The sequence below is a fragment of the Equus caballus genome, chromosome 7 (assembly GCF_041296265.1).
Source record: "Equus caballus isolate H_3958 breed thoroughbred chromosome 7, TB-T2T, whole genome shotgun sequence".
Taxonomy (NCBI): Eukaryota; Metazoa; Chordata; class Mammalia; order Perissodactyla; family Equidae; genus Equus; species Equus caballus.
In genome coordinates this window covers 68,498,781-68,514,824 of record NC_091690.1, presented here as the reverse complement: position 1 = coordinate 68,514,824, position 16,044 = coordinate 68,498,781, and the positions used below count along the sequence as shown (strand labels likewise).

At 37.2% G+C, this 16,044-nt stretch overlaps 1 protein-coding gene across 3 annotated transcripts in view; it reads right to left on the bottom strand.

Annotated features, from left to right (window-relative positions):
• Positions 1-3,738: 3,738 nt before the first annotated feature.
• Positions 3,739-16,044, bottom strand: part of NARS2 (asparaginyl-tRNA synthetase 2, mitochondrial) — a 102,870-nt gene continuing 90,564 nt past the window's right edge. For all 3 annotated transcript variants that reach the window (XM_001492559.5, XM_070274330.1, XM_070274329.1), the window contains 3 exons: positions 9,733-9,830; positions 7,763-7,789; positions 3,739-4,824 (listed from right to left, as the gene is read on the bottom strand). In XM_001492559.5, the coding sequence (XP_001492609.1) occupies positions 4,680-4,824; positions 7,763-7,789; positions 9,733-9,830 (270 nt within the window). In that variant the 3' untranslated portion in view covers positions 3,739-4,679. The remainder of the gene's footprint in view (positions 4,825-7,762; positions 7,790-9,732; positions 9,831-16,044) is intronic.

The window sequence follows — 16,044 nt, the reverse complement described above, 5'->3', positions numbered from 1 at the left end:
ATAATGAGCTTAAGTACACTGCTGGGTCCAGGACTCTTTGCTCCATTTTCAATGATTCTCTTCACTAGAATGTATTTGAGCTCAATCATCATTTTCTTTCACATTCTTAAGTCTCTTCTCCCTGTGCAGAACAAGGAAATCAGATGCCAAAGTGTTTGTTTTGCAACACGTCCAGTAAATTCTGGGGCTTAAGATACAAGATTCATTGATGACTACAAAAAATTCTGTGCTTTCAGCTTCTCTGGAGGCTGAGAGCAGTGAACTTGATTTGCAGTCTTACTCTCCTTCAATATTAGGAATTCCTAATAACCAACCTTCATAACAAATAAATGAATCTTTCATTAAAACAAATGAATTTGAAGCACCGTAGGCTACAAAGGAACAGAGTCCACAATATATAGTGGGTACTTTAAAAAATTTTGTAAATTGTAAAGCAATGTCCAAATGATGACATTATTAATAACAATTATGAACAGTATAGACGTAGCAGAAAGTTATTGAAGAGTCATGAGCCATGTTAATTCAATGATTAGCTGCCTGACTGACAGTTTAAGAAACATTTAAACTGATTTCTTTACAAAGGTCCCCCAGCAACTACTACACAGTGTGCCAATAATGGCTGTAAATTCACTGGACTTGAAACCAAACTTCACAAGAGCTAACTGGAGCCTTGGCTCATCAGAGGGGCAATCTAGGGGTCCTGGCAATGGTGGAAAGTCTAGGTTTCTGGTGGAGTGTTGACCATGATCTAATAAGATCTGTCTTATGGAGGTACTACTGAGTCATTTTGGTGTAAGGTGATTAAGGTTGCCTTCCGCTCTTTTCTTAATGCTTTTTCTATCTTTTAATTTGGAATACCAACTGGGAAGAAACTACAGTCAGATATTACTCCCACCTGTTTTCTTTTTATTATACATACTTTAGATTGCAGACTGAGTACAAATATTGATCAGAAGCCAAAAAGCCCCACACATTTCTTATCAATTTAATCCAGGCCAATCTGTCTTTCAACTCTGCGTTTTTATGTTCTTACCTCACCACTTACTAAAATAAATATATGAACAAATAGCAATCCAATCCAAATAAGTATCTTTCATCTATAATTATCTGAAGCAAGAGATTTAAAGAAGGATAGAGTTAATCCATCTCACCAATTGCATCCTCAGTGCCTGTTCAGTCATGCTTGAATGTCTAGATTCAATTTATAGAGAATATGAATGTATAACATTGTAGAAAGATGCTTCTGGCAGATCCTGTCTGAGAGGGACAAAAGGTCAAACAGTTCCTTTGCTGTTCTGTGACAGTTAAAGAGTCTCTGGGCTGGGTCAGAGGGTGGGAGAGTTATGTCTAGATCTGGAATGGATCACTCACACAATTAAGCTCTTGTCAGAGTAAAAAAAAAGAAAAAAAAATGGCAGTACAACTTCCCCAGGCAAGAGGACAGCCAGATGGAAAGTAACTATTTTTCTCCACCTACTTCAAAATTTGAAATGAGAATGGGAATTAATGACGGAAAAAACATTTCTAAGTTTTAGAATACGCTCTTACTTGGGTGGCTGGGGTTACTATTTTGAGGTGATGTTTGGAAATCTTGGGAAAACAGAATCTGATTTTTCCCTCATTGGAAACTGGGTTACTCAAGTAAAAAGCAATACCCTCAAATCACCTTTTAACTCACAAATTAAGCCTTATAAGAATATTATTATAAGTATAGACTGTCCTCAACTATTAAATCCATACTTTTATTCATTATACATAAAATTATACTATGCTGCCTACAAGCAACAGTCTAGTTTTGGCATTTTCATCATGTTTGTCTGATGCTAGTGTTTGCTTTTGTTCAATTATTGGTAAAACAGGTGTATTGAGCCAAAGATAGGAATTATTAGGCTTGTTATAAGTGGGAAGTCTTTGGCTTCCACCAGATACTGATTGTGTGATCAATTGTGAAGGAAGAAAATGAACAAATAAGTATGAAGGTTTGGAAGTATATTGCTGAGAAGACTGCCAAAAAGGTAAGGAACAATGTATGTTTGACTCCTTGAGAAGGACCTTCTCCCACCTCACATATACACACAATGAACACACTTGAGTCTATTGTTAAACTTCCAGTGATCTGACGTCACTATACAGTTTTGGAGACCTAGTATGTATTAAAATAAAGTCTAAAGGTTAGACTCTAAACCAATTATTATTAGTGACTATGTCCAGCACAGATTCATAGATTAAGAGAGAAGGATCCTTTGAGTTCATCTACTTCAGAATGATAGTTCTGCAGATGAAATAACTGGAGGCCACAAAGATGATCCGATTTGCCTAATGCTCCACAGACAGGTTACTGGTGGCACTGAGAGCAGAACCTGGGGCTTCTCTAATTCAATGTTCTTTCTATCACTGTTATTTTTGATGCCCCATCACCATATTAACATTACAATTCTATCTGTTTCCTCAAAAATCACTGCAGGCATGATTCCTGATAGCCTTGGAAACTATCAGTGCCTCCAGGTTTGGGGCCTGTGAACGTCTGTGATTCCTGCTCTATTAATACAGTATCACGACTTGAATGCCAAATCAATATTGACTGAGGTTGCAAATATTTTAAAATGGTTTTGCATTTTACCTTCCAGGTCTAAGGTTAAATATCACCTTTTCAGAGATGACTTCTCTAGCAAGCTTACCATAAATGCCCTGCTTTTTACAAAATTTTATAGCACAGGTCATATTTGAAATAATACATTTGTTTACTTATTGATTATGTATCTTCTCTAATAGATGGTAAATTCCATGAAGGCAGAGGTCATTTCTGTTTCATTCACTACTGTTTATCTGGCACCTAGCACAGTTCTTGGCATACAGAATAAGCTTAAATAGTATTTGTTGAATAAACAACTGAAATTCTCTCTCTAACCCATGGTTGAAGCAAGTCTTGTGGAAGCCCTAATTATCCCTTTTATCCTGTCCTAAACTCGGTATCTAAGCCCAAGGGATTAAAGTTCCAGGGAAGTAGACTTTAGCTCAGCAAAAGCTACCAATTAGAGAGATTCAGACATGGAATGAGCTAATTTGTGGGAGCCTGAGCTTTTTGCCAAGAAGAGTCTGCCCAGGTATATAGGATCTCTCTGTGTCAGGCAGAAGTTCGAACTTGACAACCTCTCAGTGACTTCCAGGACTTCCAACTCCAAGGTTTTACAGTTCTTTCCAGCTGTTTGATTTTGTATTAGGTTAAAATAAAGTGCATACAGAAACCCATCAGGAAATAACCTAAGATAAGTCATCTAGTAAGACTTAGAAATGGATTATTCAGGCATGCATGCCTTTTTACGGGTATTTGATACATACAAATTCTACTGAGTATACAATTTGCTATAAGTCCACATAATATGTAATTCAATGACACTAACAGCAGAGTTAAAAAAAAGTTTGTGTAGCATTTCACAGTGTTAAACACGTACCCAAACATACACTTTCATGTAATTATTGTATCACCTCTGAGGAAAATGATGTACGAGAGCACACAGAGTAAGTGGCTTGTCCAAAATCATACATGTAAAGTGCTAGAGTTGTCAGGTCTCAAACTCCCAGTCTTCTCAACTCTACCAGACACTGTTACTTTTTGACTCCAGAATTACCCACCCTTTAGGTTTAGCTATATTTATGCATCCTCATCTTGGATAGAAAATATCTTCCTTCCAAATTTTACTGGGAAATGGAAAAATGGAATTTAAAAATATGACTGTCTTTTTCTTTGATTTTTGTATCAAAAATCTGTTTTATTTATTATTATAGAAGTTATAAACATCTAATATGAATTATAACACAACATTGATTAGTTTAAATAATTAATACACTTGTTACCTTTTATAATTAAGGATCAACAGTTATTAAATGTGATTTTTTTCATCCAGTCTGATGAAAGAAGATTTCAATTCAGAATAGCAACTTTATTAACTCAGTTAAGGCCCCAAAAAAGGAATATTTTCTTCTGTAATGTTTAGTAAAACACTGAGAATAAGATGGGCATTTATCACAGGTTAAATGCAGGGGAGAAAATATCCAACAACATTTTATTTTTAGCTACTAGTTGTTTCTCAAGGTCACACAGGGCAGGATCCAATAATTAAAGACAAAGTAAAATACATTGTCTCTCACTGTCTTCAAGTTTGAAAGGAACTTTGGGACCATCTAGTTCAACTGCTTCATTTCTTCTTAACTGACATAATAGAGTTGAGATTCTACCTGCTGTAAGTACTTCTTCTTGAAGGAGTTCATCTTTCCATGAAATGCTTTCAACTTTGTTTTTTTTCTTCTTCCTCTCCCCAAAGCCCCCAGTACATAGTTGTATACTCTAGTTGTAGGTCCTTCTGGTTGTGCTGTGTGGGATGCTGCCTCAGCATGGCCTGATGAGCAGCGCCACGTCCGTGCCCAGGATCTGAACCAGAGAAACCCTGAGCTGCCGAAGCGGAGCGTACAAACTTACCGCTCAGCCATGGGGCTGGCCCCTGCTCTCAACTTTCTAAGAAAATCATGATCATTTCTATTTTTCATATATTATATCTTACAGCATGACAATTACATGTGAAAACTTCTGCATTTCTAAAATTCAAACATTCACTCTCCTGTGTGGACACTCATGTGCAACACCTCCGGCATGGAGTGATCTTCCTCAACCAGTCTTCCAGCTATAAAAGACATGAATGAGTAAATCTTGGAAAAGGGATAACATCTTTGATATTGTCAATTCCCAAGATGCACTGCAGATAGCGTTCAAATCCCATCCCAAAACCTCCATGTGGCACAGATCCAAATCGACGGAGGTCCAGATACCTGATTGTGAAAAACAGAGAACCGTCATCTATAAGTGCTGTATGGGATCAGACGTTATGATAGATTGTTATGATAGATTTTTATATTTCAAAAGTATTTTGCAATCATTTGTTATCGTCCACATCATTGTGGTAGACCAGTCTTTTACCCCCACAGACGGATGAAGGACAGAGAGGTTAAAGTGATCTGTTCAAGGTCACCCAGACAAAGAGCAGCAAATCCTGTCAGGCACTCTTGGGCCCCGGTCATTTGACCCTTTCTCTTTTAAGTTATTTATGTACTTATATACAGAAAACTTGCCTCATGAGGCTATAGAAAATTTTCTAATAGTTTTACTAATTTTCTTGAAAAAACATTCCTCTTCTATTTGTTAGTATGCTAATGATAATGCTCTTTTTTTTCTTACCCAAATCATATTGTTTAATACACAGAGAGTGAAGAGTTTTGCCTGATATATTATAAAAAGATATCCCCTACTATAAGGGGGACTGTGAGATACATCAAGGGCAGGAACTGCGTCCTCTTCAACCCTTTTTCTCCAGTGTCTGCTCTGGAGTAGATGCTTACTATATGAAGATTTACTATTTGAAGGCACAACAATATACTCTTGAGGGCTGGTGTGAGGAGAAATTTCTAGTTCTCTGCTTCGAGCCTCATGGAAGATATCCAGAGTCATTTTTCTGGAAGGCTAGACAGTCTCTGAAGCCCATTCACACATTCTATTCCCACTTAAGATCACATGGCTAGACAATGGTACAGCCATGATCCAAACCCAGATTCCAATATACCAGACTGGGATAAAGTTACTTCAGGAAAGGAAGAGAAGGAGGAAGACTTTATAAATATTTTTATGATGTCACTTGGTGGGGGAATTCTTGAGTTATATAATATTGGTTAAAAAAAACTTTATAGCTTCTTGAATGATTTGTAAAATCAGTTCCAGAATAAAACAAGTGCTACAGCTGCTAGTCATTTGGCTCCTCAAGGATAAAAGACTATCACCTATCTCCCCACTATTAATAATAATGGCTGCATACATAGGTATTTTAGGCAGTTAGGATTAAGTACTTATCTTTCTAAACTAGAAGGTGAACTGCAACTAGGCGAGTTACAACCAAGTGAGCGATCAATAAGCAGGAGTACCTAGGATAAAACTTCGGACTAGTAAGGACTACGAGGAGTAATGGAAGGAGCACCGTCTTGAGTAATTGACATGTCTGGTAGCTGAATTAACCTTAAGTTTACAAGGCATGGGGGCAGGATATACTTTGACTGAGTGAGAAAATGAGATGAAGGGCATATCAAATCACCTGCCACAAACACCTGAAGAATCTGAGCTGGCTGCAAGAAGTCCAGCAACAGCTTCTAGCTGGCTCTAAAGTTCTCATACGTGGATGTCAAAACCCTGGCATAAATGTCTGGAAACTGCATTCAGCAGAGGAATTCAGGCTGCAGCATTTTCCTTGCCTTTGCTTTGATAGAAAAATCCACTTCTAAGAAACAAGTTTTCTAATGAATATGTTTTTGTTGGATTGTTGTTCAATTGATTCTAGGGCAGCCAAATTATAGAAGAGATGGTACAAAATTTGTGGAACTAGCTACAGAGTTTATTTGCATATGGCATGTAGAAATAGGAAGTGAGCAAATTCTTAGACACCTGGGGTGGCTACTCACAGTGCAGTGGAAACAAGCAGAGGTCACAGACTCGAGGATTTCTAAAATCCCTTCTACTTTTAAAACACTATGGTTACCGTAACAAAGGAAGAAGGTTCAAATGATAAATATTTACATTCAGAGATCTTCAGAGTTTGAAAACTTCAGTTGGGAAAAGAGTAGTATTGAAATAATTAATAAATACCAGAAATGGCCTAACCTTATTTAATCAAAAATTAAAATGTCTTTGGCTAGTTTTTACACACTATGAATATTATCTTGTAAACAGGAAGAAACTGAGGTAGAATGCATAAGTTTGCTCAATCAGGCTCAGCTACCTAATAGTAAGACTCAGAACAAAGGAAAGAAAAGGGGAAAAAAACTAGCATTTACTGAGCTTCGGCTCTATGGAGATCCTTAATCTATACTGTTCCGTTTCATCCTCACAATAATCCCATGAAGCAGATATTATCATTCCAATTTACAGCCAAGAAAACTAAGACTTAGAGAGATTAAGTATACCTAAGGTCATTATTGGTAAGTAATAAGGCATTCAAGGGCCATTACCTGAACCCAATTTTAGGCTTTTTGCAACTCTGAAATCTAGCTCCTTCATTACCAAAAGGCAAGTGTGTAATTTGACCCTTCCTTCTCCTAAGGACAGCAAAAGAATTACTAATAGTGTTGATATTATTACACCAAGATCCCGAAGGAGTGCTGTTACAGAAATATAAATAAATGATTTGGATATATTGGAAATAACTGGCAGGAAGCGTCTGCAGAAAGAAAACCAGAACACCTTTGAACTAAACGTATGAATGCAGACAGGTGATCTTCCCTAAGAAGCTTAGATTTCTACAGCTGGTGGAGACCTTAGGGATCACTCAGCTCAAGCCCCTAATTTCACACGCAGAGAAAGTGAAGTACAATGGTTAGGCACAAGGTCCCAGCTCTCTGCTTCTCACTGTCTGCTCTTTGCTAAGTCAGTTAACAACTCTAGGCCTCAGGTCTAGAAGTGGAATAAAAAGGAGATAAGAACAGCACCTAACTCACAGGGCGTTATGACGATTACATGAGATAACATACGTGAAACTTTTAACACGTTATCTGGCACACAATAAGTAAGAAATAAATGGCAGCCATTATTATTACTATTTTTCAAGGACTCAAAGTAAGTAATCTCAGAAGCTGTTCATTGTTCCATAGTGCCTAAGGAATACAAGTAAAAACTATGTTACACTCAGACCACAGCTAGAATAAGACTCATCAGGAGCCACATTCTTACCATTGGTAGGCTTCTGTCAGTCCTGATCTGTAAAAGGAAAATAACAAAAATGGCAATAAGATAAATATACTAACCACCAAACATTTCTTCTGGGCTGTATGCAAAGCGCTCTTTATAAAATAGTCTACACCAAAACCTGTGCTCTCAAATAACATGCAATGCAGTTAAGCAGCTGAATCTTTATTACATGGTAAGAAAGGTAAGTAAACTAACAGTCCAAGGTATTATCCAACAGGGGGTATAGACAATAAACGCCATAGAAAGGAAGTACGGTCCAGAGCACAAAAGAAACAGTGCATTTGAGATGAGCTTCTGTCCTGTGACACAAGAAAAGCACTATCACTACTATGTAAGGTTGTTGGGAGGCACACACAAGGGACAGACAGACATGCCTTTCATCCTATAACATTAAAACAATAATATAGATTCTGAGGCTGCCTTCATAATATGGTTGCAAGTTGGTTTTCGCCAATTTGAGAAATGTTAATAAAATGTTAAGCTCTTAGTATTCATTAAAATTAATTTCAGCCCTTTAAAAAGGTGTTTGGGACCAGAGTGGATCTAAAGTGATGAGGATTATGAAAAATTCAAATATACAAAAATACAGAAAACATGGACAGAAGTCACAGACAGAACCCTGAGATAGGGAAACCCACATATCCATTTTATTAGGAAAGATAAATTTGGATTTTATCAGATATTAGGTAAACATTTAATGTTATGAGTAAAGGTTTCCTGAAGGAAGGAAGCAAGCAAAGAAAACAGACCAATTAATCTTTCAACAGATGAGGTTTCTTGCCATGTGTGATTTTTATTGTGCTTTAAAAAAAACCCCAGAGAATCTTCAAATTCTTTCCATCTAAAGAGTTTGACCTTCACTTCACTTCCACAGTTTTCCAAGGACTTTCTAATACCATAGTAATAGTAAGGAGCTAGTAGTCTGATAAAAATACATCTTCCCAGAACACATTCATCCTCTTTCTTCTGAACCCTAACCAAACAGCAGTTCAAATGATTGGGATTACAAAACCAAGTTACCCAACAGATTTATAGGTTGGGATCTTGGAAAAGCATCAACTTTTTAAGATTTTCTCCATTAGGAAAAGGAGGCCTTGTTACACATGGCTAATTTAACAGGATATTGTCAAACAATTATGGCTTTTCCAGGTTACTGTGAAACCCAGTATCATCTGGAGAGAAGGATTAAACCTTCGACATGGGAAAGTCGTTTTTTTTTTTAAAGTCTGGCACAGCAAAAGTGGAAACCATGGAAAATAGGGGTTTATAACCTTGGTTAGTTTAGGAAGTCATTGTGGTTTGTTGGCAGACCATGTACATACAGGAGTGGTAGTTCAATTAGAAACACAATTCCCTACTTCTCATCTCCAAAACATTTCCTATGTGTTTATAGATTCATTTCCCAGGTCTCAAACAGCAAGCTAAAATAAGTTATTCAAACAGCTAAATAAAGACCCTTACATAGTAGAAAACCTGAGGAAGGGAAAACTGCTTATTCTAAATGCTAACTTGCAGATATTTTTATTATCTTTCTTTCTCCATCTTTAGTCTTTCCTTGGTTCAGTCTTTATGTCCCTGTAGGAGTCCACCATCATAATTTAGAGTAAATAAAAAAATACACAGAGAAGAGAAAAATGAAGGACAAGCTTTAAGGGGGAAATCTCCCTCCTCCTTCTATCATTAACTTTTTAAAAAGCCACTTCCATAGGGAGAGATACATACAAACAGCAGGCAAGTATCACTGCGATCTTGTTTCAGATAACAGTTTCAGTCTTTAAGAAAGGGAAGCTCAGAGAGGTCAATAACAACCTGCTCAAGGTCACACAGAATCTGAGATCCAGGTCTGCCAGGTGCTGAGGCTCATGCGCTGTTCTCTGTTACTTTGCCATGACTGCCTTTGAGTGCCCCAACCCCAATTTCTGAATTTTGTTTCCTTGAGGTCTGATCAATACCTGGCCAGTCGCTGCTCTAAGAAATGGTAGCGTTCCTCTCTGAGGCTACCTCCAAAGAGCTCTCCAACTCCAGGAACCAGAAGATCAACAGCAGCAACCTAAAAAGGGGAAAAAATCATACGTACATAACATTACATTTTCAGAGGATTCCAGCAATTGTCAGCTTCTCGAGCAAGTGGAACTTTTAACATTTTGACAACTGGTTGTTTAACTGCTTACCAGAATCTTAGTTATGTTATCTGTTCCTGTTTCCTGTTTCAGTATCAAATGTTTAATGTTATCTTTAGAATACATGCTATGAGAATTGCAGGTGGACAGTTTCCTCTCCCCTCTTGCATCATTAATGCAGTGTACTTAACAAAGATGTGTTTTATTCACAAATTTGATACAAATGTTAATTATACAAAATGTGGGAAGTATTAAAATTATGAAATATTAAAAATCACCTATCACTATGCAGAAGCAATTCCACCTTGCCATATTTTTTCAGGTTTTTTTCTTATATGTTTACAGAGTACAGTAGAGAAAAAATTACATACAAAAATTCACCATTCTAATTGTCTTACCTAATATACAATAAATATTTTTCCTATGTCAGTTAAAATACTTTGCTTATGGTATAGCTGCACAGTTTATTGTTTAGAAGTATCACAGTTTTTATTTAACTGGTTTCATTTTGTTGAACATTTAGGTGTATGCATTTTTCTCTTACAAATAATGTGACAATGAAGTATGTAAAAATTTGTATTATTTTGTTAAGATATGTAAAATATGCTCTGATTATTAATCAAAGAAATATAAATTAAAATAAGATATCATTTTGGGGTTATAAAAATGGTGACGATAAGAAATGAACATGAATAATATGGATTAAAGAATGCATAAACCAATTACTCTCCTACATCTGATACAACCTTCTGGTGACCGATTTGGCAAAAGATAATCAAAAGCCTTAAAAATGTAGTATGCTTTCACTAAGCAATGACAGTTGTAAGAACTAGTCCTAACAAAATAATCAGAGATGCAAAGAAAAGATTAATACACACGATGTTTATTACAGCATTACTTGTAACAAAAAATTCAAGTGTACATCAATAGGAGACAAATAAATTTTAGACATAGAAGAAAAAGGACTGACATCTACATAATGAGATGTTAATTTTTTTACCATTGTGATTTCTTATTTTCTCTTACTTGTATTTTTTTATTTTCTACAATAAAGATATGTCATACTTTCATAATAAGAAAACAGCAAAAAAACTTTTAATAGGGGAAAATGGTAGCTTGGTATTTTAATTTGTATTTCTTCAATTACTAGTACTATTTAATTTTTGAGAATGTTTATTTGCGATTTGTATTATTTTGTGACTTGGCAATTCTTTTTTAGGGGGCAGGTAGATATTTTGAAGACCAAGAATTTGAAGACAGAAAAGTAAGAAAGATTTAATGCAACAAATGAAAATTAGGAATTCATAAAACATATTTTAATCTTTAAATGTCACATTATATTATAAACTCTTAAACTTTGCTTCACTTGACTATCAAGCCATACCACTGTTTTGATTTCAGAACTTTTGACTGAGCTATCCTTTATAAATAATTGAGATTAATAAAGAATGTAATTCAAGAATGTGCCCCAAATGCTGGATACCTCATCTTCATTACTATCACTAAAAGAGAAAACATTAGGCATGATTTTTATCACTCAGCTGAACTAGAGTGAGAGAGAACAGAAATTCACTAATTATTTCCACCTTTACTAAATCTTCTACCACTCAATAAGCTGGTGAGGAGTAAGTGCACAGACAGGTCTCTGTCACGCTACCACTGCTTGATGACCACATCTCAGTAATTCTTTTACAATCTTGGGGGCCTACAATAAACAGGCAGGTATTTTAGAATGTGGATTTGGTAACTCAAATGTGAAAGTAGGTAATGAAACAAACAGCTGTGGATAGGTGGACAAGAGAGTCTTACTCTGTGATGAGGAAATTCTCATGGGCTAGACAATTAATAAAGTCAGACTCCAACCAGGACCCTGTCCTTATCCCTTCTATTCTCAGAGGAAGGAGAAGGTTCAAGGGGGTTTTTATGGCCACAGGAAGATTTGCATCTTTATTTCCTAATATATATTGCTTTCAGACATGGCTAAAATATGCTGGGAGTTAAGAGACACATGATGAAAAACCTGTTCTTAATTTCAATCCAGAGTTTCAAATTGAGAATTATAGGCAATCAGGGTTGGAAGAGAACAGACAACCAGGGGACTCTCTAGCCTTTGCTTGAAAATATTTAAAGACTGGGAACTACTGCTCCTGAAATAGAGCATTCCATCCTTGTGTAGCTCTGACTATTAAGAAGGTCTATCCAAAATCTATCATTTCCAAGATTTTGAAGGTGGGATGATTCCAAGCCACAAAGGTGAGCAGTACTGCTTCTGATACTGCAAGTAAATGCAAAGCTTTACGAGTCAGAGCTAAAAAGATCAACTGCCTCAATAAAAGCTGTTGGAGAATCAGCTGTCGTGGAAGAACAGGCAGCAGAGAGTCCAGCTGAGGCTGGTGGCCAGTGACAAAGGGATGAGACAACCCTTGAGGGACTGCTCTGCTTTTTCAAACAAGAGATCATTTTCTTGCTTGGTCTTGCTGCTAATACAACTAAAATAAGCAAAAAAACTCTTTTGGGGTCTTAGCACTTTTGCGGGTCTAAATTATGTTAATTTTGGACCTTAGTTTTTTTAACGCTATTTTTAGAGGAGCGTAAAAGACATTTATCTTTGACTACAAACCTCATTTATTTTAATATTTGAGTTCACTGGAGCATTCAATGTGCAGCCATATTGGTTTTAGACCTTTCTGTCTGGTTTTTGTTTATCTGAAATATTTGCAATTGCAGAGTAATAGTTGTGGAACTGGAAGCTTCTGAACCTTTTCAGTCCTACCTCAAAATCTTATGCCATAGTACAATATGTGCATTTTTTCCCCCTGGATTTCTTCCAAACCCATTTTCTTACTAACTAACGTACCTAACTGCTTATGTCCAACTTCTTCCACACTGGCGTTTATAAAATGTGGTAGTTGCTGTATTGGTTAGGATAGGTTAGGTTATGCTGTAGTAAGAACTCCAGAAGCTTAAAACAGAGTTTCTCAATCTCAGCATCAGTACCATTTTTGGCCAGATAATTCTTTGTTGCGAGGGCCTGTCCTGTGCATTGTGGGGTATCTAGCACCCTCTCTGACCTCTACCCACCAGATGCCAGTTGCATGCCCCTAGTTGTGACAATTAAAAATGTCTCCAGACATTGCTAAACATCTCCTGAGTGGGGCTGGGGGTGAGGGACAAAATAACCCCCAACTTAGAACCTCTGCTCTACAACAGCTGAATTGGCTTTTTAAAACATATGCTACATGTCTATCCTGGCTTGAAGCTGATAAAAAAAGCCTCTTTCTAAGGTATTGCTGACTTTATGGGAGATGGAAAAAAAAAGAGCAAGATGACTATGTACTAAAAGTATTTGTCCAGAAGTAATGTATGTAGGTCACGTTTGCTCACAGTTTTCCTGCCAACGCAAGTCACATGCAAGTCACTCAGCGCATGTCAAGGGGGCAAGGAAGTCTAATCCTCCCTGAGGGAGGAGCGGCAACTATTTACTTGCAGTAAAAGTTGACCGTGTTGCTCTCTTCCCCCCACCTACTTGGACTCTTCCACTTCCACTCTCTCAACCAATTCCTCATTGTGAATTAGAATTAAGGTCAGAACAGTAGTTCCTCTATTTTCTTCCTCTGTACTCTAGGAGAGGAACTTATCAGTAGGAAAGAACTTACCAAAATAGTGTATTTTTAGTTGAATAAAAATTTTAGAAGACATCTGGATAAAGTCCTATATCACTACTAATTATGTGACATGCAGAAGGAACACAGACATCATCTATGTCCTTTCCTTGTCTAGGTGGTTTGAAAATTCCCACTCTCAGATGGGTGAATTTTCTGTATGTTTTCTGTATCTTTTGAGTAAGGCATGGCTTTATACTGCCTTGTAAATATTCCAGGAGCAAAGGGTACTATTTTTTTTCAATCAAGGACACATTTCTGAAATGCCCACAAAGGCCCTGTTTTCTTCTCTTCCCCCACATAACCTTCCTCTCTTCTCTTTTACTTTAGGTTTAGTTTCTCTTCAACCATATCAGATTCTTATACTTCCTGCTTTTCTTTTACAATGATATCCTCCAATCTATCTAGGATTCTGCACACTTTCTGAGAAGCTATAACATAGTAAAGTATTCCTCAACTATAAATAAAAGACATTTACATTTGGAATACACAGAGCTGTACTTTCTTCGGATATGATATAAAAAATACTGCATTCCCTAAAGATCACTGGAACAATTCCCTCAATTTCCCTATTTTTTAGTTAGAGTTGAGATTCCGGGTAGGATTCTTCTATCTTGTGTCTCTCCCTCGTAACTACTGGGTTAATAAACTACCTGTTTCTCTAGGCCTCTAGTGGAGGTAAAAGGCACATAGATATAACACACACCATGACATAAGGATGCACAAAATGCAGATGTGGAGGGAATCACACAAACTTCTTAAGAAGCAATGAGAAAAACTTTGTGCATTTGCCAGCTGATGGGCAGGGAGGCGGTTAGAGTGCAAACAGGTTGGAGACAAGCAAGTGGCCTAGCACATTAGCTGGTGATGACAATTTGCCTTTATGGCTGGCAGGTCCGTGGTTTACGGGAGTCTGAGGCTGGCTTAAAGAGCCAGGGCTGAGCAATCCTGCCCTTGATTAGGGAAAGTGAGGCTTTACCGGTTGCCCAGTAAAACGTCCTCTTAATTCAAAGTTGATCAAATTTGAGCACTTCTGATTTTATACCCTTCAACTTTGCTGTAGTTGTTGATTACTTCTAACAGTTTTCCAATGGATTCTTTGGGGTTTTCTATATATAAGATCATGTCGTCTGCAAACAGCAAGAGTTTCACTTCTTCCTTCCCTATTTGGATTCCTTTTATTCCTTTTTCTTGCCTGATTGCTCTGGCCAGGACCTCCAGTACTATGTTAAATAAGAGTGGTGATAGAGGGCATCCTTGTCTAGTTCCTGTTTTCAGGGGGATGGGGTTCAGTTTTTGCCCATTGAGTATGATGTTGGCTGTGGGTTTGTCATATATGGCCTTTATTATGTTTCCTTCTGTGCCCATTTTGTTCAGAGTTTTTATCATAAATGGCTGTTGGATCTTGTCAAATGCCTTCTCTGCATCTATTGAGATGATCATGTGGTTTTTATTCCTCAGTTTGTTGATGTGGTGTATCACGTTGATTGATTTGCGGATGTTGAACCATCCCTGTGTCCCTGGTATGAATCCCACCTGATCCTGATGTATGATCCTTTTGATGAATTGCTGAATTCTGGTTGCCAAAATTTGAGCACTTCTGAGACTAAAATCTCCACTGTGTTCCAGTGCAACTTTGGGAGACTCGAAATAAGTGGGAGGACCTGAGTTCTGCTGTCCTTTCGCTCTCCTACACAGATAACAACGAAGGCTATGAATAATTTTACTACACTCTTTGCTAACTTTCTAGTCTTAAAACTTATTCCACTTTGGGCACATCTTCTAGACCAGAGTGCTGCCTGGCACATTTTCTTCCACTGTGTATGAGTTTTGATTTTGCTTAAGTCACACAGCTGCAGCAGCAAGCTGTCTAGAAATAGTTTGGGTTGGTATTCAAGCTGAACAAACCCCGGTCTCTATTTATGATATTCCCTTTCGACTCTTACTCTTTGATTCCAATCAGTGGATTGAAAATAAAACCCAGATCTCGAATTAAAAAACAAACAGGCTAGATAGGAGCAAGGCATTGAATACATTACCTTTTCTATGCTAACTTCAAAGAGACAGGGAACAAGTTTAATGTCCCTTCCTTTACTACCTTCTCTTCCTACCCATCTCAGTATTTTTAAATACTGATAAAAACACAAATTGAACACTTCCCTATTCAGTCTCTCACAGGCTGGTACCAACAATGGAGCAACATTACATACTATTATCAAAAGAAAAAAAATGTTCCACAAACCATAGGAAACATGTTTGTGGTTTCAGCCTAGGTAAGCTCTTGCTCTAACTGCTGACACAGACAGTGTTTTGCCCCTAAAAACAACCAGGCACAGCTAGGAAAGAGAGCCTTCCAGAAGTGGCAGTGAAGATGCAGCAATGACTGATAATGGACTGTGGCTAGTAAAATGGCTGGTGTGGGAGCATTTCAGATGGACTGGAATGAATATTTTCAACTTTGACATAAATTTCCAGGATAATC